This window comes from Lycorma delicatula, chromosome 5 (assembly GCF_047948215.1).
Source record: "Lycorma delicatula isolate Av1 chromosome 5, ASM4794821v1, whole genome shotgun sequence".
Lineage (NCBI taxonomy): Eukaryota > Metazoa > Arthropoda > Insecta > Hemiptera > Fulgoridae > Lycorma > Lycorma delicatula.
Window position 1 is genome coordinate 92,075,296 of NC_134459.1, and position 27,951 is coordinate 92,103,246.

The following is a 27,951-nucleotide window of genomic DNA, read 5'->3' on the forward strand; positions in this document are numbered from 1 at the left end:
AAGGGCGGTCACAATAAACTTTATATTTTGGTATTAGCTAAAATATTAAGTCATTTATTTTATTGAGTAAATTTGAAGTTTTTGTTAATTTTAATATGGAAATATTTTTTTATCCCCTACTTAGCCCGGTGAAATCTACTTCCGCCTTTCGGCGTGCCGAAAGGGATTTGTTTTATTATAAATGTTCTCTGAAATATAAGGAATAAGTGACATTTAGAAACACAGCATCCCTAAAGAAATATGTTTAATAATTTGAAATTTTTACTTTGTTGTTCTGAGATATTGAAACTTACGTAGTGACAGTGGATAGCAATAACATTTTATTTTTTATTCCTTTTTTAACAAACCCATTTTATTGTTGGAAGGTTCATTTATCTTTGAAAATTGTACGTAAACCTTTGAAGATATTAAATTTCGTACCATTAGCTTAGCAAACTGTGCTATTTACTGAGCAATCGGGTACGTATGACAAATAAAAAAAATTTTTACAGTTCTTTGCTTTTGTATTTTTTATCAGGTATTTTTAGTAGAAGTATTCTTTATGGAGATAAAACGTCAATGTTTTAAAGAACGTGAGATAAGATTTAAAACAAACTACTTTTTATTTATTTGGAATTCATTTTTATAAATTTATCTTCTTTATAAAAAAATGATTGCAGCATGTTATACATGTTATATCATTTTGTAAATATTGAATAATGGTACAATATTGATTATGTTATTTAATAAATTATCTGTAGTGTTAAATTTCTTTACAAACAATTCCTCACTTCAGCGAATATTCATACGTTAAACATTATAAAAGAATTTCCTTCCGTTGTCTTTTTTTAACGGTACCGTAAAATAATGCTTTTAACTTAAATCATATTATATTTATTTTTTTATATTAACTTAGTACTTATAATACTAAAAACATTTAAAATTTTTCATAACATATCAAGGAAATCTTTACTAAACCTATTACCATCTACATATTTTAATATTATTTTTTATTTCTTAATCGGTTTTAATTTTCATTTCATTACTGTTGATCAATAATCGATTATGAATGAAGTATTCCATTCTTTGATCAAGATAGGACTGATATATATATAAATATATAAATATCATATATATAAATAATATATATATATATCATATATAAATAACATATATATATATATATATATATATATATATATATATATGTTATTTATTTCCTGCCCTCCGGGAAATCCAATATGTTTTAAATATTTTTTACCTGACAAAATATTTACTTTAATTTTTTGTGTGGCCATTTAAAACCTCAATCATCCTTCAAATTCTCTTGGTTGTTATTTAATTGGATAAATTATAAAAAATAATTCCCTGTGGCTATCTTTTTTAATATTCAAATTTTGGTTTCGACTTTTTGTAATAAATTTTTTTTTCATTATTTTTGACATGAGATAATTTAAATAAAAATCTTACAATATTGATTGAAATTTATTTTTATAAATTTATCTTATTTATAAAAAAAAATTATTACAGCATGTTATTATAAATGTTATATCATTTTGTAAATAACTAATAATGGTACAATATTGATTATGCTATTTATGTACGTACGTTATCTCGCATAACTGAAAAACGATTAGCCGTAGGATGTTAAATTTTGGATTTAGGACTGTTGTAACATCTAGTTGTGCACCTAACCTTTTGATTGCAATCGACTGGACTAAAAATGTCCGAAAAAGCCCAAAGTAAAAAAAATGGCAGTCGCGGGACTGGCCAACAGAAGTGAAAACTTCAAATAATGAATACCGATTAGTGGTTTATTTGATTATATTACAATTTCTAACTTGTTTTTATTTTATTAAAACATATACTTAAATGATAATACAATGAATTGAAAAATATTAACAAGAAAATTTAAATTAATTTTATTTCCTAATTATTGGTAACAATAACAAAATATTTACTTTCATGTTAATAAAAAAATGAGTACATCAAATGTATTTGATGTATTCAATTTTTTATCCAGTATTCTTTACAAATATTATAATATGTTACCCTTACACTGAATTTAAACAATTATTATTTTTTATTATTATGAGTACGTACTGAAATATTTCATATAAACAAACACTTTGACATATAATAAACAAACATTTCAATGTGTATATGTATACAAGCAAAACCGAGAAGCAACGTGATGGCTAACTGTAATTCACAGTCTATCTTTACCGTATACTAATCTATACGTATACGCGTGAATGGGCATGTATAATGAAAGAGAGAAAGAGAGTGATAGAGAGGAAGAATTATTGTGAATCGCCTGCAGTTTTTTCTTCCTCCCCATCCACTGCTACTACATATTACACTACACACTGATATAAGCGTATATATATATATATAATATATATTCTCGCTCTATGCCTTTTTCTCTTTCATATATATATATATATATATGCTTAGCGTCTTAGCGTCTTGCGTTACGTTACAGATTTTGATTACGAGTCAGCGATTTTTTTCCATGTCCCATGTAATTCTTATGTAAAAATATTCTGACACAACGCGCCTAAAGAAGTTTTCAATTCAAAAATTGGATTTTGGACTTTATCTTAACTGTAGTAATCAGCTCTCACTGATAGCTTTTCAACAGTATATCATAAGTGGTACGTATTTTTCTTGGTTCCAGAGTTACAGCGCGAATAAAATTTTAATCAATGAAATATTTGGATCTTAAAAGGTGAAGGCACATCGGTTCGAATCAGCCTTCATCTCTTTTTTTAACATTTTTTTTTTCATTTAAATATATTGATTTATTAATAATTATTAAACTCTCATAGTAAACAACATGTTTACGATAAATAAGAATTCAATAATGAAAATATGAAAAAAATATCACAGGTTAGTAATGAAATAAAATTTTATCTACTTTACATTTAAAAAAAATGTGTATGTGTAATTTAATAGGCGTATAAGGAAGTATATGGTGTTCACATCAGATTTTTAAAATTTTTTATTGTAATGTGTTTTTGATGTGTAACTTATTTTTTATGAATCAAAGGTTTTTTATGAAATTCTAGATTAGAATGGGTTGTTATTAAAAAAAAACATTTATATATAAAATAACGTAAAATTAGTCTTCTTGCGCAGAATTTTTTATTAATATCCATAGAACTCGATGCATCCTACCATTTTAAGAGTTGGTTACTTCTAGAATGTTTATTTTATTTATCGGCATGAACTAAACGATCACGATCTATAAATATACCATTCTAAAACCGTAAAAAAAATCTATCCAGTTGTTGAAATTAAAAAAATTATTCAAATGAATTAATTTTTAAATAGGAGGAAACGGTTAATGTTTCTCAGGATTTTATTTTTTGAAGCCGTAGTAAAATCTTTTAAGTTTTTGTTTCCCAATAGCTGAATTTCTCAAGTCCAGAGCGGTTTCAAAAAGTTCTGTAATTTTCTATTTAATATTATTTTAAATACATTTCTCATCAATATTATTATAATAATTTTTTTTTTTTTTAAAAAGTACGTTAGAAATAAATATACTTAAATGACAGTTGATAACGTTATGGTAATTAGCTGAACTGATTTATAAAACCAGGTAGACTTTGAAATAAAAATTTAATAACATTTGCCTATTTCTTTCGTGAAGAATTTTGGTTTTGTTGAATATTACTTCCTGGCGAATAAAGCTAGAAGCGAATTAATAGAATTTATTAAAGGAGAAACTATGGTGATCATGTTAATAGGTATGGGGTTCTTTGCAAATCTTTTCGTTGTAGGTTCCAACTAGTTCATCTATATAAAAAAAATAAAAAACCTGTAATTGTATGTGCGTATATTTATCGCTCTGTTTTTGGCTTTATATCTCAGGTTTATCAGGTTTATTGACTAAACTGATCTTCAAATTTGGCTCAAATATATGAGGCAGTGGATCATATTCATTTTGTTTCCAAATTTGTTAAGGCGTGGGGATATATCGCAAAAAACTAATTTCGATTTTCTTCAGAGACATTTTAGAGAAAACTTTATTAAAGTAGTTACCTTCAATCTACGTACATATAATCCAAAAAAAGTTTTTCATAAAATCAACCCCATTTTTTAGAATTGAAATGTATATTTTTTGTTGTATTTTTGCTCTATCTCCCTGCGGTTTGAATATTTTCAAGAATTTCAAGATTTTTTTTTTAGGTTTTTTTTATTATGACACAGCAACTTTACAATCTGTTCAGCTACATAATTGAACAATAAGTAAATAAGGTGTATTTGAATTAACATTAAGTTGTCACAGACTCAGCGGCTTGTGACTTAATAATGGAATAGAAGAGCACTCCTACGGCCAGACCATAAAGTCATCAAATTGAAACGATAAGGCAAACCAAGAATATTGTTCTTCAGCAATCATGAAAAATCACTCACTGATCGTGTTATCCAATAAATTGACCGCCAAATAATTCGGGTGCCGATCCAGACGATCTTGATACCGTAGGCTGACCAGAGAAATTTCCTGCCGAACGGTTCGTAACTTAAGATCACTCTACACTCTAAGGTCTGTAATGTCACTTTCACTGTCCACTCGTGATAGATACGTCGCCCATGTTGACAATGTCATCTCTAATTAACGTACGCCGCGCCGGCTTTCTAGGGTCCCTGTCCGAACAGGTTAGCTTGCGTATTCCGTTACTTGATAGGGCAGGGTTCACGTGAGGTAACATGTAGTTGCTTGTATTTGATGAATCGCCGTTGCTATGGGAAAGAGCCTGGAGCTCGTCCATAGCAACACGCTATTGAAATAAATAAAATTAGTCTAACTAACGTTTTTTTTTCTTACCCCCGGGACTACGATAGGTATTACATCAGATGATGAGATGAATGACAATTTTTGTAGCGTGTGAAAATACCATGCCTGACCGGGATTCGAACCCGGGACCTCCGGATGAAAGACCAAGACTCTACCACTCGCACCACGGAGGCCGGCAAATGAAACACTTTATAAACTAAAAATAAACGAAGAAGAACACAAAATAAATCAAGAACACTAAAACCAAAATACTCAAAAAACGAAAACTTATCGAGAGCCAGAATAAAAACACGTCGGCACTGCTACACATGAGCTGGTGAAAACCAGTAAATCAGTATCAAGAAATGCCTACAATTTTTTTTAAATTACAGACTGGACTGAAAATGAGTTAAGGTTTTTTGACAATTTCGTTTTCTTGTTTTAGCCTCTATTGAAGTGAGTGTTAGATTTAGAGAAAACTTTACTGAAAGAAATTTGTTAAGCTTTACCTGTATTAATATTTTTTGAAAAATATTTCTTAAAATTTATTACCTACTTTTAAAATATATATATATATATTTCTTTTTAATGTGTATATATATATATATATATATATATATATATATTGCTCTACTCTATACTTTGTTATTAAAGATTCGTTTTTTTCATCACTTAAAGAACAGTTAAAATTAATGTAGCTTTAGCACATATGTTTATATTCGTGACCCAAAATTTAGAAGCAATTTTTTTTTTATTACTTTCATAAAACTTATACTTTATTTATCAACATTTTTAAACACTACTCTTTTAAATGAATTCTTTTTATATTTCGGATCACTTTGTTATAAATAAATGTTTCCTAAATTTTCCACGCAGATTAAAGAAACCCCTAAAATCAAAAATATTTTTATTCGAAATTTGGAAATTTTAATGATTAATTTCGTGATCATAATTTGACCGGCAATCCTTTGCCAGTTTTTTTAAATTTATATTTTAATGTTTATTGGTACAATATTGAGATTCAAAATAGAGGAAATCTTAAGCATTACAAATTTAAATTAAATCAGTTTACTTAAATCAACAGATCTTAATAATATCAACATAACATAATAATCAACAGACGTTTAATAATATTAATTTTTTTTATCAAATTTTACCAACTTCGATCGTCATGAAAGGTACAATTTACAAATCGTATGTTTTTAAAGTCTATTATTTGAACGTTTCTCATATGTATTCTTAATAATTTTCATCAAACAGCTGTTCACATTGCATGAATGGATTGTAACTTATCTGATCGGAACTTCTAATAAGCAGAAGTATATTTTAATCATTTTGAAATCATTTACACATTATTTTTTCAAATATAATTTCTGCAATTTTTTTTAAATTTATTTCAAATTAAACAATTTTACTTATTATTTTTCCTCTACATTCTTTTTTTCTAACTAAGAGATTATTTACTTCGGGATAACTTCGTTTGTCTTATAATAAGTTATAATTATTGAATAATTATAGTAATTATTATAATAAGCATTGTTATAATAATGCTAATAATTAAGTTTAAATTAATAATGTTATTATAATAAGTTATTAGTATTATAAATTAGTTTTAAATTAAATTCATTACAATGTAATTGTTAATTAACGTAATAATTCATTTCATTAGAAAAGTTAAAATTCAAAGCTTGACTCAGTCTACCATCGTGACTAAGTTTGTTATATGTTGGTTTATAGATTTTATGTCTGTATAAATTGACATTGTTGCCTCTAACAAAGTATTTAATGTTTGTACCATGAAAACACTTTTAATTGGATCCCAGCGGTAAATGCTGGAAACTAGTATAAAATACGGGTAAAGACTAACTTATATAGAATTGTTCCAAAGTAGAAGTCAAATACAATCAAACGTTTAAAATTGCTAAAATAATAGCTAACTTTAATGTTAGGAGTAATGATATTAGAGAGTATTTATACCCTTTCCTCGTTGAAATAGAAATCACCAGCGACCGAAGCCGCACTTAATATCTTTCTCATAGATCGCTGAAGTCAAATTCCGTAGCTGTAATTATCACCGTATATCTGGATGAAACATGTTGCTAATAGTTACTTGAGGCATATGAGTCAGTGGCTCATGAGTACTTCATCGGTAACTCCGTTTAGCTTTCCTTAAGTACGTTAATTCATAGATATCTGTACATACATAATCGTTCGTTCTATTGATTTTATAGACGCCAAGTGCTTCAACATGATTTTCCCTTTACTGCTCGTTGACGGGTAGGAATTAGTAATAATTCCTAACTAGATGAATCTACAGGTAGAAAATGCAAATGTTTAGTGAATTGACGCCATAGAAACAAAATATAATGAAATTTTTCAATTATTAACGAAGATATAAATTTCGATTGATATTTTCGTCAACATAATACCTTATTAGTGTGCTTAAAAATAATTATTAATAAACTAAATCTAAATCATAATCGAACGGCAAGTTCCTTAAAACATTTCATTCTTTTAAAATATCATTTAATAAGTCTAAAGGCTAAAGTTAGTCAATATAATATGTACTTATTTTTGTTATATTTATACATATTATCTTGATCTTATCCCAAAACTTGATATCCGCCTTACAATAAACGATTATTATTTTGTATATTCTTATCCAAAGATTGAGGATCTATAATTATCATTAATTACGTTTATCAATTCTCATCTCAGTTTGGTACAACTCGGACTGTAACCCAGTTAAGGAGTTCCAATAATGGCGTGATTTTTATAATTCCAGTGAGTGATATTCTTTCCTGATTTTCTATCGTATTCATTTGAAACAAACACTTTTACTAAAATCTCTTTTTTCATTTATGATTGTGGTAAAGATAGTGGTGGAAGGTTATGAAAAAGTAAAATTTTCTTTTATATCTTTAGTTTATGGATACGGCTCGCCAAGTTCTGAACACCGTAATATTCAAATAGAGAACATAGTCTACAAACATCACGTCACAATAACAATACCAAGTAAAATCTATCAAAAGGAATAAACATCAACTATATTGGCATTTCTATAGTTGAACATCGAATTAAAAAATAATTATTTTTTGTTTGGTTGTTGTCGCCTGAACGTACGTATGTATTAATGTATTCTTTAGTAAAAGAATAAATAAAAATCTGATGTGGACACCACATAACTTCCTGTTACGCCTATTAAATTACATATACACTTTTTTTTTTTTTAAAAGAAAAGTACATTAAATTTTATTTCATTTCATTAATAACTTTTGATATTTTTACGTTTTTTTTAATAGTTATTATTGAATTATTATTATTTATTGTAAATTTTTTTTCTACAATCAGAGGTTAATAATTATTAGGAAACGAATATATTTAAATTAAAATAAAAAGCTAAAAAAGAAAGGAGATGAACTCGAATTCGAACCGATGTGCTTCTAAGATCTAAATATTTCATTAAATAAAATTTCATTTGGCTATAACTATGGAACGAATGAAAATAAGTACCACTTACGATACAACGTTGAAAAACTCTCAATGAGGGCTTATTCTGCAATTAAAAAATCCAAAATCCAAATTTTTTTGATTTTGGGTTTTTTTGGGAACTTTTGGTTAAATCGATTGCAATCAAAAGGGGAGGTGCGCAACTATATGTTACAACAGTCCTAAATCCAAAATTTCAACATCCTACGGCTAATCGCTTCTGAGTTATGCGAGATACGTACATACGTCACGCCGAAACTAATCAAAATGGATTCAGAGATAGTTTAAAATGAATATTTCCGTTGAAATCTGAAAACCGAAATTTTCCGCGATCACAATACTTCCTTTACTTTGTATAAGGAAGTAAAAAGCAGCTTAGACACTCTTAATAGAAATATTTAGTATCATAATCACTGGTTCGCTTATTTTAATCGCATCAAATTAATTTTTAGTATAATCCGGGAGCGAATATTATTTTTAGCTGAAAGATAACTAGATGCGCCTGTATGGTAACCAAAATTCCTTATATCCTCTCTGAAGATTGTTTAGAGGTATCTAAAGTAATTGGTTAGCTTATTTATCGTAATAGAAATTGGAAGAGAAATAGCTATTTTGTTTAATATAACAGAATCTGTTGCTCATTATAATGATCTACAATCCAGAAACATTTCAATTTTCTAACTGTTCTTGTAAAATATTTTTTTGGATATTTTGTGCAAACTTTGTGTTCAGTTGGGAAAGTATACGTTTGAGTTAACGGTGATTATTCAAAGTATTTGTAGTTTTGAGAAATGAAGTTTAATTTTTGAAAACAAATATAATTGGACCGGTGAGTTAGATTGATTATAAAAATTATTAAAACAGTTTTTATTAGGTTGATTTAGAAATCATATTAATCTACACATACCGGTGCACGCGCTCTCGTACATCCCGGTTTACCTTTTCGGATTTAAATTAGTTTATAAAACACGCAAATCACGATACATTTTGTTTACATATTGTTAATTAAAAGTTTCATGGTTTTTGATTTATGCAATCATTCAGTTTTTATTAGCATATTTCAATTTTACATGAAATTAAAATAAAGGAATATAGTTTTGAAAATAACAAAGGAAGGTACTGGCTTTTATAATCTAAAGGGTTTTGGAATGATTTACGTTTTGTAATTGAATCAGTTGCTACCTGGATTTCCATTCTGTATTGATTAATCTCATACATCTGTGTGAAATTACAGGGCGTTTCAAGCTAAGTTTAGTTGTACTCGACTGGAAAGGTCGATCACTCTTTTTGTTAGTCAGTCTAAATTAGTTATGACTTGTCGTTTACTTTATTTAACATACAGCTAAGTTATTATTACTTATATCAATAAAAATAATTTACATAATTTTTTTTATATGTCAATAACTGTTACATACGGAGGATTAAAATTTCAAAACTGTAGACAAATTCTATTTTACTTATTTAATTAACTAAATTAAATTTTTAATATTCTAACTTGAGTAGGGAACAAATTATTCGTAATTGATTCGTAACAAATTATTCCATTATATTTTAAAGTTTAACGATGGAGAAAGATAACAGCTCGGCTTTGAAAAATATTGCTATACTTCTTAACATATTTCTCTCGTTCGTTCATTTACATATGACTTGTAAATGAACATCTCGCACTTCTGCACTGTATCAAATAAATTTCTTTGCGCGGTTTGCCAATTTTATACTCGTTTCAGTAGAGTGATGTTTTAATGTCTTCATCTAATACCTATTAGGAATATTTATATATAAATAAAACAAGTTAAAATTCAAACTTACCAATTCGTCTGTGTTTTTCGAGTACTTTCGGTCATTCGACCATCATCAGGAAAAGATTTCTTTCAATTTAAAAGTACTAAAGTAAAATTAACCTAAGTAGACTGAAAAGTTATAAAATATTAAAATCATAACAACCGGTCGTCATAGTGTAAAAGTAATTACGTCCGTTATGTAGGAAAGTCGCAGTTCTTATCAACTATCAGCTGTTGTTGATAACAACTGCGACTTTCTTAAATCACAGACGTATTTACTTTTACACTACGACAACCGGTTGTTATGATTTTAATATTTTATAACTTTTCAGTCTACTTATGTTAATTTTAATTTAGTACTTTTAAATTGGAAGAAAACCTTTCCTGGCTTGAATGACCGAACGTACTCGAAAATCACAGGCGAATTGTTGGTAAGGTTGAATTTTAATTTATTTTATTTATATATAAATAATTTTATATACCGACAATGTCATGCCTAAAAAGTAAGCCTATTAGGAAGCTTGATTTCTATCGAGAAAAATCTAGTGTTCGATTTAAAAAAATACGGGTGTAGTTTGACAGGAGCCATAATCTAAATAATTCGTAATATCATACGATGATATGGATAATGATTAAACATTTCAGTATCAGATTTTATTTCAAATTTTAAAATTGAAAATTTCTCTAAAATAAATTATAAACTGATTTTTTTTTTAATTTTTTAATTTACGGTAAACCAATTCTAAAACTGGATTTTTGAATTTTAAAAAGGATTGCATCTACTTTATCATTTTACTATTGATGAATTACATCAAACTTTAAGTTTAAACATTTTTATCTTTAATATGAATGATCTGTTTCTTTTTGTTTTTAGGTCCATACTGCTGTTCAAATGCCAGGATTTAAGAGAGTGAAACGAGGATATAAACCGCTTAAAGTTGAAAATCTTGTTCCGTATATGCAACCTCAGCGAGATCCAACCGATCCGTACTTTCCTTTTCAATGGTACCTTAAAAACACCGGTCAAAATGGTGGAAAGGCGAAGTTGGATTTGAATGTTGAAGCTGCCTGGGCTCAAGGTGTTACCGGTAAAAATGTTACTACTGCTATCATGGATGACGGTAAGTTCATATATATTATTATATATTCTTATTTTTTCATTACCAGACGTCTCCAGGTTAACTCGTTATTATTATTGTTATGTAAAGGTAAGAATAATTAATGAATTCAGATCTTCCAATTTCTATTTCCCTCCGCTGAGCCAGACCCACAGCTAAGTGTAACTCAGCCCATGGGTGTGTTCTTTAACTCTTAACGGGCCTTCTCGTCCACCAGCTGTACGTCCGGCAAGGCAGGTCGACCCGCCGGTTGGATCTTTTTTATTGTGCGAGCCTCTAACCCTCAGCGAAGAGACACTGGATTCAGTTAATCTGCAACCTTTATCCCCACGATCTTCCATTTGTTATTTATTATTTAGAATTTGGAATTTTCTTACGTTTGTTAATGAGATGGTGTTTTCAAATATATTTCCTGTAATTGTATAATTTTAGCTACTTATAAATGATATATATTTACGTTGTGTGTTGAGATTGCGTACTGAGAAGTATACAACTCAGCTACTGGCTTCTCAAAGCCGGTGACTACTTGATTACTTGAGTGATTACAGTGATTACTTGAGGCATATGAGAATATGCCTCAGGTAATTGATACTTCTGTTGCAGCTAGATTTTGTGTAACTTTAATTTTAACAACCATGCAGGTTGTTACCTGCTTGTCTACCGGCAAAAAAATCATCAATCAAAAATTATCGGAACTGAAAAAATTGAAATTTTTGAGTCTAGCAGCAAGCAACAAAGCGAGAAATTGTTTCCCGCACTATCATACGTATACGTTGGTTATCGAAGTATTACCCGAGTTGTTAAAAACAAATTCTGTCTCTTAATATTATTAATTCTTTTATGTTTACTAGTGGAAAATAGTAGATCTCATTATTTTTCATGGTTATTATTTAATTAGAGAAAATTATTTTTTAAATATGTTTTCAATATCTATTATGTAATCTCCGGTGATAACATAATAGAAGGATATCAATACCGGATAGTAAACACTTTTGAAAATTTTTTGGATCACTTATATAGAATTATAAATAAAATTAACGAAATATTTTCCTTTATTGCAAGTTATAATACTTTACTTCATTTAGTCGGAGTATTTTTTGATTTTATCTTACCACGTCATTATATGATGTTTCATCGTCAAGTGTTAACTGTATTTTATAAAATCTGAAACGTTTTTACGTTGATGATATATAAAATCAGACGCTTTGAAAATCCAGGAATTTAGCCCTGAACCGGTTGAGCCTTCTTCTTCTTGCAATCTTTTTCATACTATTTTATTTTTACCCTTCTCTATATTTATTTTTTCAAAACGTAGAAATCCGTAGAAAACGAAGAAAATCTTTCACGAAAACGTAGAATCTTTAAAAACGTAGAAAACGTTTTCCTTTTTATTAATAACATTCAGTAGATGGATTTTCTCTGTATTCTTTTTAAAAATTCTTTATTGTATCACTTCATATTTATTTTTCCTCCGTTTTTTTTTTTTTTTTTTTTGTGTAACTCATTTCAAATCTTTTCTGTAGTTTTCTATTTTTAGTTTTTGTTGGTTTATATATCCATCATGTATAAAATAAAATATATCCTTTCCCAGTCGATTAGTAATTTTATTTTTAAGATTACTAAATATATTCTATGAAAATTATTTTCCAAAAAAATCTTTAAAGTAAATACGTATTTTATTTTAAAATGTTTATAAGTAATAGTAAATCCGATAAAATTGTATTATATTAGAAAAGATTACATAGATTTCAAGTACTATAGTTTGTATTTTTTGAAGTTAATAGCCTGCATATTTTGGTTTTGTGTTTAAATATTTTTGATATTAAAAATAAGTTTTTCTTTTAATATGTTTTTGGAATAATCTTTTACTAGTTTGAAAATTAAAGTGATAATAAAGTTATTTGTCTCATATTATAAAACTATAATTAAACTAAATTTATAATTTCAAACAATTCCATCAATAAATATAGTTCACTGAAATCCGTATAAAGAGATAAAAGGTAGTATAATAAACAAGTAATTGAATGTATATACATCAAACGATTCTATGATTTTATAGCAAATTCCTTAATACTATTACGTAAACTAAAACAAAGCTTGTTTCTTCTTTGAGATAATCTTATTAATTTGATATGATTAAATTCAATTGTATTGTATGTTGGATCCAGCAATTCTATTATTACTCACCTTCATTTGTTATCATATAAGCGCACTCCTTGTGTGCATGTGTTTAATTTATTATATAGACCATAAGGTAGATTGTTAATTCAATACTCATACCGCCTGCTCATCACGTCTGTCACTACCAGTATGTAATGTGTAGCATACTGTTCTACGTTTGATTTGCTAAATATATAGTTTACGGAGAATGTCCATTTTAATTTTTCAATAAATTTTTTATCTTTTAATTCTGGTTACTACTATCTTCTCAAGAAAATATAGCTGATTTAATAATTTTTGTTGTTAAAATTTTAAGTAATGAAATAATAAAAATTTTCGTGTTGGAAAAAATTGTTAAATAAATAAACATGTAGAATGTAATTTTTAACAAAGAAAATAAGATAAATAATTTATATTTCTTAAGTTACATCAATTCTTCTTTAGAAAGAGTAAATAATATTGTGAAAAAAAGAAACCATATAATTTCTGACTGCGGGATTCTTCTGATCGGATGTTTATTTGTCTTACACGACTATAATGAAACAAATAAATAAAAAAGCAATTAAACTTAATTTTTTCAATTTATAAACAATAAGTTAAACTAAATTAATCTATTTCGCTATTCTTTAAAATTTTTCTGGTTTAGTTTTTTTTTGGGGGGGGGGGCGATTTACAACGATAATCATTATTGTTGTAAATCGTAATTATGTATAAAAAATTTTCGCATTACTTGATATGTAGATCTTTAAGATATAATTAATACATTTTTAAAAATTTATTCTTAAATTTGTAATGACTGAAAATTGCCGATTTAAAAATAAAACGGCTTAACCGTATCTTTCAATATCCGCTTCTTACTTTTTAAAGGGTTAAAGGAATTTTTAATAAAATGTAAAACAGAAAATACTTTAGTGTCGTATATACTGATTTTTTTTCTAAATGATAATTACAAAATTATAGTTATTTAAACTCATATGTCTTCTACTGTCAGTCGTGCTACAAATACATTTCATCATTTCTCTTATTGCAACATATTCTACCCTACTAAATATCATTTTTTTCTGCCTGTGTGTACATCCCCCTTAACTGAGAACATCTTTACATGATCAAACATACTCGCCCCTCAAAAAATCATATGATTTTTTTTCTTAAATGTTTATAAACAATAAGTAAGAAGAAGCAACACCAACAAATACGAGCAAAAAGAACGACCATGCTTACATGATTGAACCCGTCAAATAATCATAAGATTTTCTCTTTATGTTTATAAACAATAACAACAATAATTATAAAATAAATTAATAAATTTTACTACCGTAATTCATTCATTCAATTTCGTAACAGATCTTAAAACATAATTATTCTCGATAAAAATAAATCGATACTGAAAGTATTACCGATTATCCATTTAGAATTCATTGATATTTTGTCGGAAGGTTAGACGCCGCCGCCAGGGCAACTCGCCTGGAGGGTCTAGCTGCGGAAACGCGCCGTAAGCACGCCCTGCAGCTAGTATAGTAAAATAAAAAACAAACTTATTTATATTTTGCATCTTGGAAATAGTCTTTTAATGATTTTTATCATTACAAGTCAGCGATTGCGAATTCTTAGTGTTAGCTAACTAAGAAAGATTTAATTGAATATTTCATATGTTCCATACATATTGTAACTTTACAAATTGTTTTTTCACTTACTTAAATAAATTATAATTATTTTCTTCTTATTATTATTATTTAAAAAATATTAAACTTCTAATAAAAATTATAATTGTAAAAAGAAATGTTTTTCATACATTTATTGAATTAGATTAAAATTATTTGTATAAAGTATGAAAACTATAATCTTTTGCTAAGGATTTGTGTTTGAAGTATCACAAATGTAGTCAAAAATGTGTGAAATGATAATACGCTTAGCTCATTGAACAAAAAGTTGCTACAAAGTATAAAATCCTGACAAGTCGTTTTAAGACTGCCGGAAATTAATTATTATCTTATCTAGGAAAAAATAACAATCGGATTAAATACATTTTCTAGTAGTGAAAGGGTGATTCAATAAAAAAATATTAATACATATATACATATATATATATATATATATATATATATATATATATAAAGCTTACTTTTTCTATGGGTAAGTGTCATCGAAAATTACCCTTATTATGATTACACCTCATTTGGAAAAAATAATTTAAAAATTCATGTCAGTAGATTCTAAATAAAAGCAAATTCAGTTTTATATAAAAACTTTTTTGTCTTTAAAAAAGTGTAAGTAATTAACCTTTAAAGTATTCTAATTAACCTTTGCTCACTCTATAGCAGGATCTTTATTTATTAATTTTTCTCTCTAAATTTGCGATCTTATTTTTATCAAGATTTCTTGATAAAGGTTTCTCATCTTCGAATTCGTTTTTGCGTATTTTTAATAAGGTTTTGCATATCTATTTGTATTATAAATAAAACAAACGATGTTAAGATAAATTAATATTTGATTTTTATTGCGTTTTACATATAATAGAATTTTTTAAGATTCGTATATCATAATACGTAAAGAAGTTCAGTTCTCCGTGTGTGGGCGTGTACGTGGTTGAATAAATAAATATCAACAGAAATCATTATAATGAATGAAAAAAAACTCGTTATTATTAAATAGAATTTTCTTTAAACCCTTGACGATATAGATTTTTCATTATTTATAAATAGATGATTTTAGAGAGAAAAAAGATTATTTTTCAACCTTTTCATTTTTTCTAAAACAGAAGTTAAATATACGGAAGGAAATATCATGTTCTTCTTTCGATATTAATATCTATCTCGCCGTCACTCATTACATTCAAGATATATTTTCAAAAGAGACTTTTGTTGGTTTTTCCGGTAGAACAATTTTTCTCCATATCAGAATGATGGATTCAGCTTTCATTCTTTTTAATATCCTTACCATGGATTTAATATTTTTTGATTTGCCGACAAATTGGGTTTTAGAATTTATTTGTGGCATTAAATAATTTGATTTACTTCTGTAAAATATTTTTAAAGTAACAAAAAAAATTTAAAAAGGTGACACTTCTGTACATATATATATATATATATATATATATATATATATATATATATATATATATATATATATTGCAATGATATTATATTACGCTATTATGTATACAATATATATATTAATATAAATGTAAATGATACGTTCGTTGAAATATAGTTTCTGTACGAAGAAATGAAGTTTGGAGCTGATTATTAAATAATTAAAGTCATAATTGATGTTAACAATTCTTTATTATATTTGAATATACGTTTTTGTATGTATTAACCGAATGTTTAATATAATTGAAATAATTAATGAATTATTCACATACTATTAAAAGTTTATTATAATTGAATTATGAACCGGAAATGTTACTGAATGCGATTGTACAAGTATAAAGCGACTGGCTATAATTGCGAGTGGCTGGAACAGAACAAGAGTGACGCCTGAAGAATGAGTAATTAATGGCCAAAAGAATGACGATGGACTTACTTAAATAATGTTGCTGGAGCCGCTGCTTCGTCAGGAGCCGAGTGATATCGTCAGGAGCCGAGTGCCTCTGAAAGAAGCCGAGTGACGCGTGAAGAGCCGCTGAATCGTCAGCAATCGAATGCATACGAATGGAGCCGAGTGCACAGTAAATATCCGAATAAATCCGACCGAAGCCGAAGATATTTAAATTTAAAAATCCTATTTAATACATTAAAGTTCAAACGTCTAAACAATAATAACAAAATATGAATATGTAAAGAGTATTTAAAAATTAAAGAAACCTAAGTCCGAACAGTTTCTACGTATATTATTACTGTATACATTAATTAATTTTGTAAACATATAAGTCTACGCCAACTATCCTTTCGTTTGTATTATTTTTATGAATTTTGTGCCTGTTTGTTTTTATTATATAATATGTCGCTTGCAGAAAAAATTTGTTTTTATCTTAAAATTTATAAATGCCTCTAAAAATAATTACTTCTCTCCAACGGTCTATTTATAAAATATTGAATAACTACAGATTATGTTGTATCTGTAAATTAGATTTACGCTTTTGATTTACCTGTAATAATTAAAGAGATTAATACAAATAAAGTATTAAACTCGGGCAGTGATGATGTAAAAAGTTTGTTACTAAAACGTTTTAAGTCCCCTGTATTACAGGTTACATATTGAGAAAAATAATAAATAAATTTTTATTCCGACCTGTACTTAAAAATACTTTATATACATCACGTCAACATAAGATGAATTATAAATATAAAAACACAAATTATAAGTTAATAAAAAAGATATGATTAAAGTCTACATTATTTACCTACAAACTCATAGAATAATTTAAAAGTAAATACATTAAATATAAATAAGTTACTACAAAATAAGTCACAATTTGGAAGCTGCTATTGAAAATTATTTTAAGCACATGCTTTTTGGTACACATTGAATAGGATAAAGATAATTTTTTTTTGTAATTAGTATTGTTTAAAAATTTATCAACTGAATAATATTATTTCCGTCAAAAAAAATTTTGTAATTATACTTTAAGTAAATTGGCGTGAAGATTTTTTAAATAGTTCGGCAATTTATTAAAAATTGCTACGGTAGTAGCAATTTTTAGATACGACTCTTTCTCGCAAGCCGAAGTACTGTGTTGAGTTACATGAAAACCGTTGTCCGGTTTGATAAGGATAGATATTTGTTACTCTATAACGTTAAATGAGCATAATTTTTCGCATTATACATTCATAATTATAGATTTAAGGATATGTTTACATATTTAATTTTCTAAATATAAACCTACACGATTCATATTTTTGGGCGTCATATAATAATATGAAAGCCAAATTTCTTACCTTAAAAACTCGTGCGGATTTTTTTAGAGGCACAAGAGATGACCTTATACTTTATAAATGAATTCTCGTGAAATTATATTTTATACGTTAAGTGGGGTGCAGATGAAGTATTTTTTTTTTTCAATTAATGTTATTTGAAATTCATCATCACTGTAATAAAAGATCTTTTAATTGTATTTTAAATAAATTTGTGGGAAGATTTTTAAAATTGTACAGCAGTTTATTAAAAAAGACAATAGAAACATTATAAGGATATAAATAGTCATAATAAATATTTCATAATGATGGCATGTTCAGCATTTTATTAAACGCTTCCGAGTAAAAGAATACGGCTCAATTTTGCTATAAAAGAAATCAGTTTGATCATCCTATGAGAACTTGTATCTAATAAAACCCCCAGAAATCTCGCTTTATGGTTAAAAGAAATGTTAACGTTATCACTGATGGGAATTCTATCTACGCGATCAACAATGTTATATTTACCTCAGAAACAACGGTTTTATCCACATTTAAAGTTAGATGATTGCATTTCCAGTGAATAATTATTTTTAATTTCATGAAGAATTTTCAATTTAATTCAACCACGGGATTGATTTCGGTTTAATCTTTCTTAAGTCATTTGGAAAAAAGGAATCTTAATCATTTTTCCCTTCAAAATTACTTTTTTGTGTACTTGAGAGAATCAATAAACCGAATTTGATGCACAAAGAGGAATATTTTTGTTTAAGGATGTCTAACTACACTTTTTTTTTTTTTGAGGAATAGTTTTTAGATTGTACCAGCTATTCAGATTTCTCACTCTAATGAATTGAGACGAAATTAAATCGATTACTCAACAGAAATCAGAGCATTCGAAATGTCTACAAAATAAATATCGCATTCCGATTGTTGTCGTAATCTTGTTTTCTGAGCCTATGATTCTACAATACTTTTGTGTTTTAGGAAGGGCTTTTGGGTGTGGCATACATGGCATAACCGTATCTCATGAAGTTTCCCTGGGGCTTAGAGGCCAAGGCATCCACTGTGGCTGCGCAATGCTTCGGCGCAGGACCAGCCCAGTAGTAAGGAAAATTAAAAAAAAAACAAAAAGTGGTATAGATCGGTCAGATGGAAATAGCTGTTGGGTATTTAATAATAATATGGTTGATCTACGCCTTCTATTGAAGGTAACCATACGTAGCAGAGTGATGACATTACAAAAAATGATTATCGTATAAATAAAGCAATATACAATAGGTAGAATTTTTCGTATTCGTAGTTTAATATATTCTACTTCTATAATATCAATAATAAATAATGCTAAGTGAAGAAAACAAGGGAACGTATTTCACTCCCTTTCCCTGGTAAGTGTACGAGGTCTGTAAATAAAGTAATGAGACTAGATTTTTTAGCAGCCAAAGTGGTAACACTGTAAAGTTACTACTAAACATATGATTATATGAACAGCTGATTTATATTAGGTATTATTATTTTTAGTTTATTGTTGCCACGTGAGACATAAACAAACTTTTCGTGAAACGAGTTTTTGTTGTGCGTTACAAAAATGAGTGATACTAATTATGAGCAACATTGTGCAATCAAATTTTGTGTTACACTTAGTGAGAATGCTACTGAAACTTTACCAAAGTTGAAAAGAGCGTATGGAGATGATGCTCTGTCAGTAGCCCAAGTTTTTAGTGGTTTAAAGCATTTTCAGATGGCCGGGAATCAGTTACGTCCCGTAAAAGCAAAATGAGCAAATCACACATTGATTTACAATCAATATGTTTACCGAGAAAAATTTTTGAAAGACTGCGGAAAAGAGTTGCTCGCGTGAGAACAGCCATCAAAGACAACTGGACAATGCACCTTATCACACTGCACTCTCAATTAATGAGTTTTGGCAAAGGAAAACATTCTTGTAGTTTCTCAACCATCTTGTTCTCCTGACTTGAGTTCCTGCAACTTTTTTCTTTTCCCGACTTTAAAAAAACACCTCAAATTACATCTTTTTGGAACAGTAGAAACCATAAATAAAATGTAACCGACTATCTGAAGGATATTCCGGTTTCTGAGTTCCAACACTGCTGTGAAGAGTGGGAAAACCGTTTGAAGTGTTGGGTGGCCTTTATTACAGACCTCATAGACCTTTTAGGTCTTTATTTACAGACCTTATAATACGGAATACTTGTTTTATTTTCGTGACTATTGTACTTTTAGAAGAGACTATTAAAATTCATTTACAAATTTTTGGTTATGACATTCATAAACTTTTTTATTTGAAATTAAATCAAACTTTTTCTTAAAAATAATCTTTCCAAGAAGGTAATTATTTTTAAGTTTTCTGGCTACATAAAAAGAAGTAAGATCTTGGTGCCGTTTTCCCCCTATTTTCAAGAGATATTTAAGCCGAATTGAAGTTTTCTTCTTAAGTGTTGCGGTGCTGCCAAACAGCTAGTAAACCGATTACGTCTCCTATAACAGCTTAGTTGAAGTTGACGACGGTCTACCTAACCATAAAAAGCATTGCGCTTCTTTTTTCTCTCTCAGGCTTAAAATCTCGCAGCAAAATTCTTACAAACTTTGTTCGTTTTATTTAAATTGTTAAGACTTACTTTTTACTTAAAACTGTAGTTTATCTTATATTTTTACCGGTTAGTTTTTTAAATTATAAGTCTATGTTGATTAATTTATCTTTATTTTGATTATTTACTAATAAAGTGTGTCACATAAAAGCCGGATTTTAATAAAGAAAAACTCACTTTTTGTCAATAATGTTTAATAATATGATAATTATATATTTGTAATATATTTAACAACATTGAATGTTAAAATATTTTAATTTAATAGTAATAATAATATTTAAGTACAGTGTAGAAGGTTAAATATGGAATAATGTCAGCCAAATGGCCGTCCTGACTCCGTCGACAATTGTCCTGGTCTTAATAAAATTTTGAAGAATTTTGAACAAATGAAACGGTGCATTAACAATCGTAATATTAGTTACGAACTAAACATCGACGACAAAAGAGTTTAAAGTTTAAACAGTTTAAAAAAAGTTTAAACTGTCTGAGAGAGACTGGATACAACAAAAAGAACTTGATATTGAGTGCCACATGATTTAAGAATGAAAAATTTAATGGTTCGAATTTCCTTCGGCGAATCTTTGTTAAAACGGAACGAAATCGAACTATTTTTCAAGCGTTTCATCACTGGAGATGAAAAATGGATTACGTACGACAATAATGTTAAGAAAATATGGTGGTCGTAGCAAGGTTAACCTTAGAATAGCAAAGCCAAGAAAAGTGATTCTGGCGCACGCGCGCGTGTGGGTTGTGGAATCGGAAAGGAATTGCTTACTTTAAACTGCTACAGCTATGTTAGGCGATGGATTATAACCTTTATTGTCAACTGGAAAAATTACGCCAAGCGATAGTGGTAAAGCGATCAGATTTGATCAATAGGAGATTCGTCGTCTTCCATCACGACAATTATATCTTTGGCCAACCGTTGAAAATTAAGAGAACTTAGCTAAGAAATTTTGATGATACATCCACCGTATATCCGGACCCTGCACCGTCAAATTACCATTTGTTTCCATCTCTGCAGAAATCTCTTAATGGTGTAAACTTGGCTTAAAAGGAGGCCTATGAAAATCATTTATCGTAGTTTTTGGTCCAGAAAACACAGAATTTCTACAGTGACGGGAATATGATGTTACCTCAAAAATGACAAAAGGTGATCGAATATAGGTGGTACATATTTAGTTTAAATAAATTTTATTCGAAATATAAAAAAAAAGTTTTACTTTTTCATTAAAAATACAAAGAAACTTTTCCTTTATCCAATATTTTCTTATGTATTCTAATTTACGTCGTCGTTACATGCGTTCTAATTTCTTTAATTATTAAATAAATCAAAGTAGTTTTAACGCAGATGCCAGAAGATCCTCTGATGAGAATTTTCCTTTGTTTTTATTTTATTTCCCTTATAAACGTTTTGTTACTAAGTTGGAAAGTTATATAATCGGATCATTATCGTCACATACTGCAAAATAAAGTCTCATATTTTTCTGATTTATCTAATGTCCACGTTACACTGCCATAAACTGGTACACTCCATAAAAATATTTCGAAGAGATTATTTCTAATTTCTATAGGAAATATTTTAGTCGTGCTGCTGTTTTTTTTTCTGTATAAAAGCTTTTCTTGTTTTACTTTGAGTCTGTAGTCTTCTTTTTTATCCTTTAACAAAATCCTTAAAGGAAAGAACGAACATTTAATTGAGATAATAAAAACTTGTTCAATATTGATTGTTTAGAGTGTTTATTTCTCGCTTTTTAAATTTGAAAATTTAAGATTATTTGAAATTGCATTTCAGTAAACGAATTGTTATTATGTAGCTAATAGAAGAATAAAATTTGAATATTCTGTTATTAAGATACTAATGGCGAACTTTTGGGCGACTTTTGGTCAGGTGATTTTAGAGTAATTAACTCAGCTTCAAATAATGGGCAGGCAGGAGTAGGTTTCATAATGAACAAGAAGATAGGGAAGAGAGTTGAGTATTTCAAAACGCATAGCGATAGAATCATTGTAATAAGGATAAAATCAAAACCTAAACCGACAACGATTGTTAACGTCTATATGCCTACAAGCGCCCATGATGATGATGATGAGGTGGAGTGTGTATACGAAGAGATTGATGAAACAATTAAACACGTAAAAGGAGATGAAAATTTAATAATAGTTGGAGATTGGAATGCAAGCATTGGAAAAGGCAAGGAAGGAAATATAGTGGGTGAATACGGGCTGGGCAAAAGGAATGAAAGAGGGGACCGACTTATAGAGCTTTGCACGAAGTATAATTTAGTAATTGCCAACACCCAATTTAAAAATCACTATAGAAGAATATACACTTGAAAAAAGCCAGGCGATACTGCAAGGTATCAGATAGATTATATCATGGTTAAGCAGAGATTTAGAAATCAACTCGTTGACTGCAAAACTTACCCTGGAGCAGACATTGATAGCGACCATAATTTAGTGATAATGAAGTGTAGATTGGGGTTTAAAAACCTGAAGAAAAGGTGTCAGATGAATCGGTGGAATTTAGAGAAGCTTGAGGAAGAGGAGGTAAAGAAGATTTTTGAGGAGGACATCGCAAGAGGTCTGAGTAAAAAAGATAAGGTAGAAAATGTAGAAGAAGAATGGGAGAATGTTAAAAACGAAATTCGTAAATCAGTAGAAGCAAACTTAGGCGGAATAAAGAGAGCTAGTAGAAAACCTTGGGTTTCAGACGATATATTGCAGCTGATGGATGAACGTAGAAAATATAAGAATGCTAGTGATGAAGAAAGTAAAAGGAACTATCGGCAATTAAGAAATGCTATAAACAGGAAGTGCAAACTGGCGAAAGAAGAGTGGATTAAAGAAAAGTGTTCAGAAGTGGAAAGAGAAATGAACATTGGTAAAATAGACGGAGCATACAGGAAAGTTAAGGAAAGTTTTGGGGTACATAAATTAAAATCTAATAATGTGTTAAACAAAGATGGACACCAATATATAATACGAAAGGTAAAGTCGATAGATGGGTGGAATATATTGAAGAGTTATACGGAGGAAATGAATTAGAAAATGGTGTTATAGAGGAAGAAGAGGAAGTTGAGGAGGATGAAATGGGAGAAACAATACTGAGATCTGAATTTAAGAGAGCATTAAAAGATTTAAATGGCAGAAAGGCTCCTGGAATAGACGGAATACCTGTAGAATTACTGCGCAGTGTAGGTGAGGAAGCGATTGATAGTTTATACAAACTGGTGTGTAATATTTATGAAAAAGGGGAATTTCCGTCAGACTTAAAAAAAGTGTTATAGTCATGATACCAAAGAAAGCAGGGATTGAAAAGAAAAAGATAAATGTGAAGAATACAGAACAATTAGTTTAACTAGTCATGCATCAAAAATCTTAACTAGAATTCTATACAGAAGAATTGAGAGGAGAGTGGAAGAAGTGTTAGGAGAAGACCAATTTGGTTTCAGGAAAAGTATAGGGACAAGGGAAGCAATTTTAGGGCTCAGATTAATAGTAGAAGGAAGATTAAAGAAAAACAAACCAACATACTTGGCGTTTATAGACCTAGAAAAGGCATTCGATAACGTAGACTGGAATAAAATGTTCAGCATTTAAAAAAAATTAGGGTTCAAATTCAGAGATAGAAGAACAATTGCTAACATGTACAGGAACCAAACAGCAACAGTAATAATTGAAGAACATAAGAAAGAAGCCGTAATAAGAAAGGGAATCCGACAAGGATGTTCCCTATCTCCGTTACTTTTTAATCTTTACATGGAACTAGCAGTTAATGATGTTAAAGAACAATTTAGATTCGGAGTAACAGTACAAGGTGAAAAGATAAAGATGCTACGATTTGCTGATTATATAGTAATTCTAGCCGAGAATAAAAATGATTTAGAAGAAACAATGAATGGCATAGATGAAGTCCTACGCAAGAACTATCGCATGAAAATAAGCAAGAACAAAACAAAAGTAATGAAATGTAGTAGAAACAAAAAAGATGGACCACTGAATGTGAAATTAGGAGGAGAAAAGATTATAGAGGTAGAAGAATTTTGTTATTTGGGAAGTAGAATTACTAAAGATGGACGAAGCAGGAGCGATATAAAATGCCGAATCGCACAAGTGAAACGAGCCTTCAGTAAGAAATATAATTTTTTTACATCAAAGATTAATTTAAATGTCAGGAAAAGATTTTTGAAAGTATATGTTTGGAGTGTCGCTTTATATGGAAGTGAAACTTGGACAATCGGAGTAAGGATGGGTGGATAAAGTGACAAATGAAGAGGTATTGCGGCAAATAGATGAAGAAAGAAGCATTTGGAAAAATATAGTTAAAAGAAGAGACAGACTTATAGGCCATATACTAAGGCTACCTGGAATAGTCGCTTTAATATTGGAAGGTCAGTAGAAGGAAAAAATTGTGTAGGCAGGCCACGTTTGGAATATGTAAAACAAATTGTTGGGGATGTAGGATGTAGAGGGTATACTGAAATGAAACGACTAGCACTAGATAGGGAATCTTGGAGAGCTGCATCAAACCAGTCAAAACACTGAAGACAAAAAAAAAAGATACTAATGATTTAAATATTAAAATCGCTGTCACTTAGAAATGTTTAAATAAAAATTTGACTCTTTTTCAAAGAGAATCGATTTGGCTGACATCTACACAGAATATATCAATTCGTTCTTGAAGTACGAATTTTTGTTGAAAACAAAAACTACTGTAAAGGAACAGACAAAAACAAAAGTTTATTAAAACTTTTTTAATTATTTTCCCTAACTAATTTTCGCCTAAAATTTTTCATTTATTTCAAGGATTTTGTAATTTTATTGCTTTATTTAATTTCTGTTCTTGGCCGTATCTATATATTTTGAGCGAGAAATAAAATTTTATTTTACATAAGGAAGTCTTATTTATAAAATTGTAAACATTATTAAAACATGATTTATTTCTGTTTAATTATTTCTTTTATTTATTTTCAATCTATAACTTTTGATTATAATTTCCAAAAATAACTTCAAAAATTACCCGAAATTCATATAATGATGTATATATTTATACACATTATCTTAATCAGATTAAGATTTTCGTTTATTCATTTCTTAATAAACGTTTTGATAAAAATTTGTAAAACTTTTTTTTTAAATTGATGGCTTTAGTAATCTTTAGTATTTCATCCATAATGTTTTCATTTGTTAGTATTAAATATTACATAATTCTTTCTATTTCCCCCCCCCCCCAAACTGAAAACTGAAATTGTTAATTTTATTACAAAATATTTTAATATCCACTGTTCAGCAACAGCTGATTTTTGAAGTTGAAGATTCGGAGGTTCAAATCCTAGTAGAGGTAAGTTACTTTTATATGGATTTGAATACTATCCAGTGGGTACTGGTGTTCTTTGGTGGTTGTGGTTCAATTAACCATGTCTCAGGAATGGTCAGCCTGAACCTGTAAAAGACTACAGCTCATTTACACTCCATACATATCATTCTCATCTCGTTGAGCCACGGGATTGCTGCTTGTTGATTACAAGTTGAACAAGTCGTAACTTACATATTAAGAACAGAGTGTACTAAAATTTTAATTTATTAATATTTCATAATACAGTAATTCTCATGAATTAAGTAAGTCGAGTAAGTCTCATGATATACGTAAAAAAGTAATTTTTAATAATTATTAATGGTGAAAGAACGACCTATTAAAATTAAATATTATTTTTTTAGAAATTTCATACATCAAGAAAGAAACGACGACCTGAACAGTTACTGAAATGAAAGTAGCTAAGAAGGGCTCTAAAAAACCGTTTGTAAAAATAAGAAATTTTTAATCAAACGAATTTCTACCGTAAAGGAATTAATTTTAATTTATATAAAGGAACAAATAAAAAAATAATATAAGTACGAAAGGAAATTATAAAACAGTAGAAAAGACTAAATAAAAATAAATTAATGAACAAAAGAACATTTAACGAAGGACGTCAAAGTGATTCTGTTGGTTTTGTTTCTAAGGAAAATAATATTTTTCACACACACACACACACACACACACACACACACACTCGCACATTTCTTTTCTAAATAAAGATTGAATTTTTGATGTGGTAGTTAATCTTTGTTTTAGTTCTTAATTTTTGTTTGTTAATTTTTTAAATTAAATTTCATTTAATTTTTTTTAAATTCTACTTTAGTATTTATTTTTAATGTTCTTCTTTTTATTACTTAATGACTATTGTTTTATTGTCTAACTGTTTATGCAGTTACATATTTTTATGTTTATAAAAGCTTCTTAAGTGATATTCTTGAATAAATTTTATACAAAATTTTCATTTTATTAAAATATTCAGATTTATTTAATATATTTAGTATATTTTTAAATAAATTTTTATTAAGAAAAATTTTATAATGAAATGTATCACAGTACTTTTTATAACCTATATTTGAAAAACAAATATAACAGTACAATAAACACTTGAAATTAAAATATAATTCCTTGCACAATAAAGCAGATTGAGTAATCTATTTTATTAAGTAAAATTCTTTTTGTAATATTGTCGTCTGGGATCAAGATAATAGAGCGTATAAAATTTGTCACTCGTTGACCAGAATAGACTAGAAACAACATACAAAGAACAAGATATATGAACAGAACATGATTAGAAATAAACTATTAAAATAATTAGATTACGCTGTATACATATTTAAATTTCAATGAAATTGATCCAGTAGTTTTTGACATTTATGAGCCGCAAAATTTTGTAAATGAATGGTATTTTTGTAATCCTTATACCTGAAAATGTAAAGAGAGTTCATTTTCACCCATCTATCTCGTTAAGCGAGATCGAAAAAATACCTCAAATTGAGCTTAAGTTGTCTGTTGTCGACCTTAAATTCAGCGTAACTGAAGAACGACTCAACCAATCTTTATCAAATTTTCACATGCACAACGTCAGATACACTACTACAGGATGTCTAAATTTCAATGAAATTTATGTAATAGTTTTGGTGATTTTTGAGCCACAAATTTTATACATAGTCTTATATATATATAATATATATGGAAAATACATTTTAAGTGAATGGTATTTTTGTACTTCTCGTACATCAAACTTAAAGAAAGTTCAATTTCACCCTCCCAATCCCCCGTTACACCGAATATAATACCGTATTTTTCGTCGAAAAGTCGGTAAAAAATATTCGAAT

At 28.4% G+C, this 27,951-nt stretch overlaps 1 protein-coding gene across 1 annotated transcript in view; it reads left to right on the forward strand.

The window, feature by feature from the left end:
* The window catches only part of amon (prohormone processing protease amontillado), a 642,069-nt gene that overhangs the window by 336,822 nt on the left and 277,296 nt on the right, over nucleotides 1-27,951 (forward strand). The window contains exon 3 of the mRNA XM_075365301.1: nucleotides 10,907-11,153. Coding sequence (XP_075221416.1) covers nucleotides 10,907-11,153 — 247 coding nt within the window. The remainder of the gene's footprint in view (nucleotides 1-10,906; nucleotides 11,154-27,951) is intronic.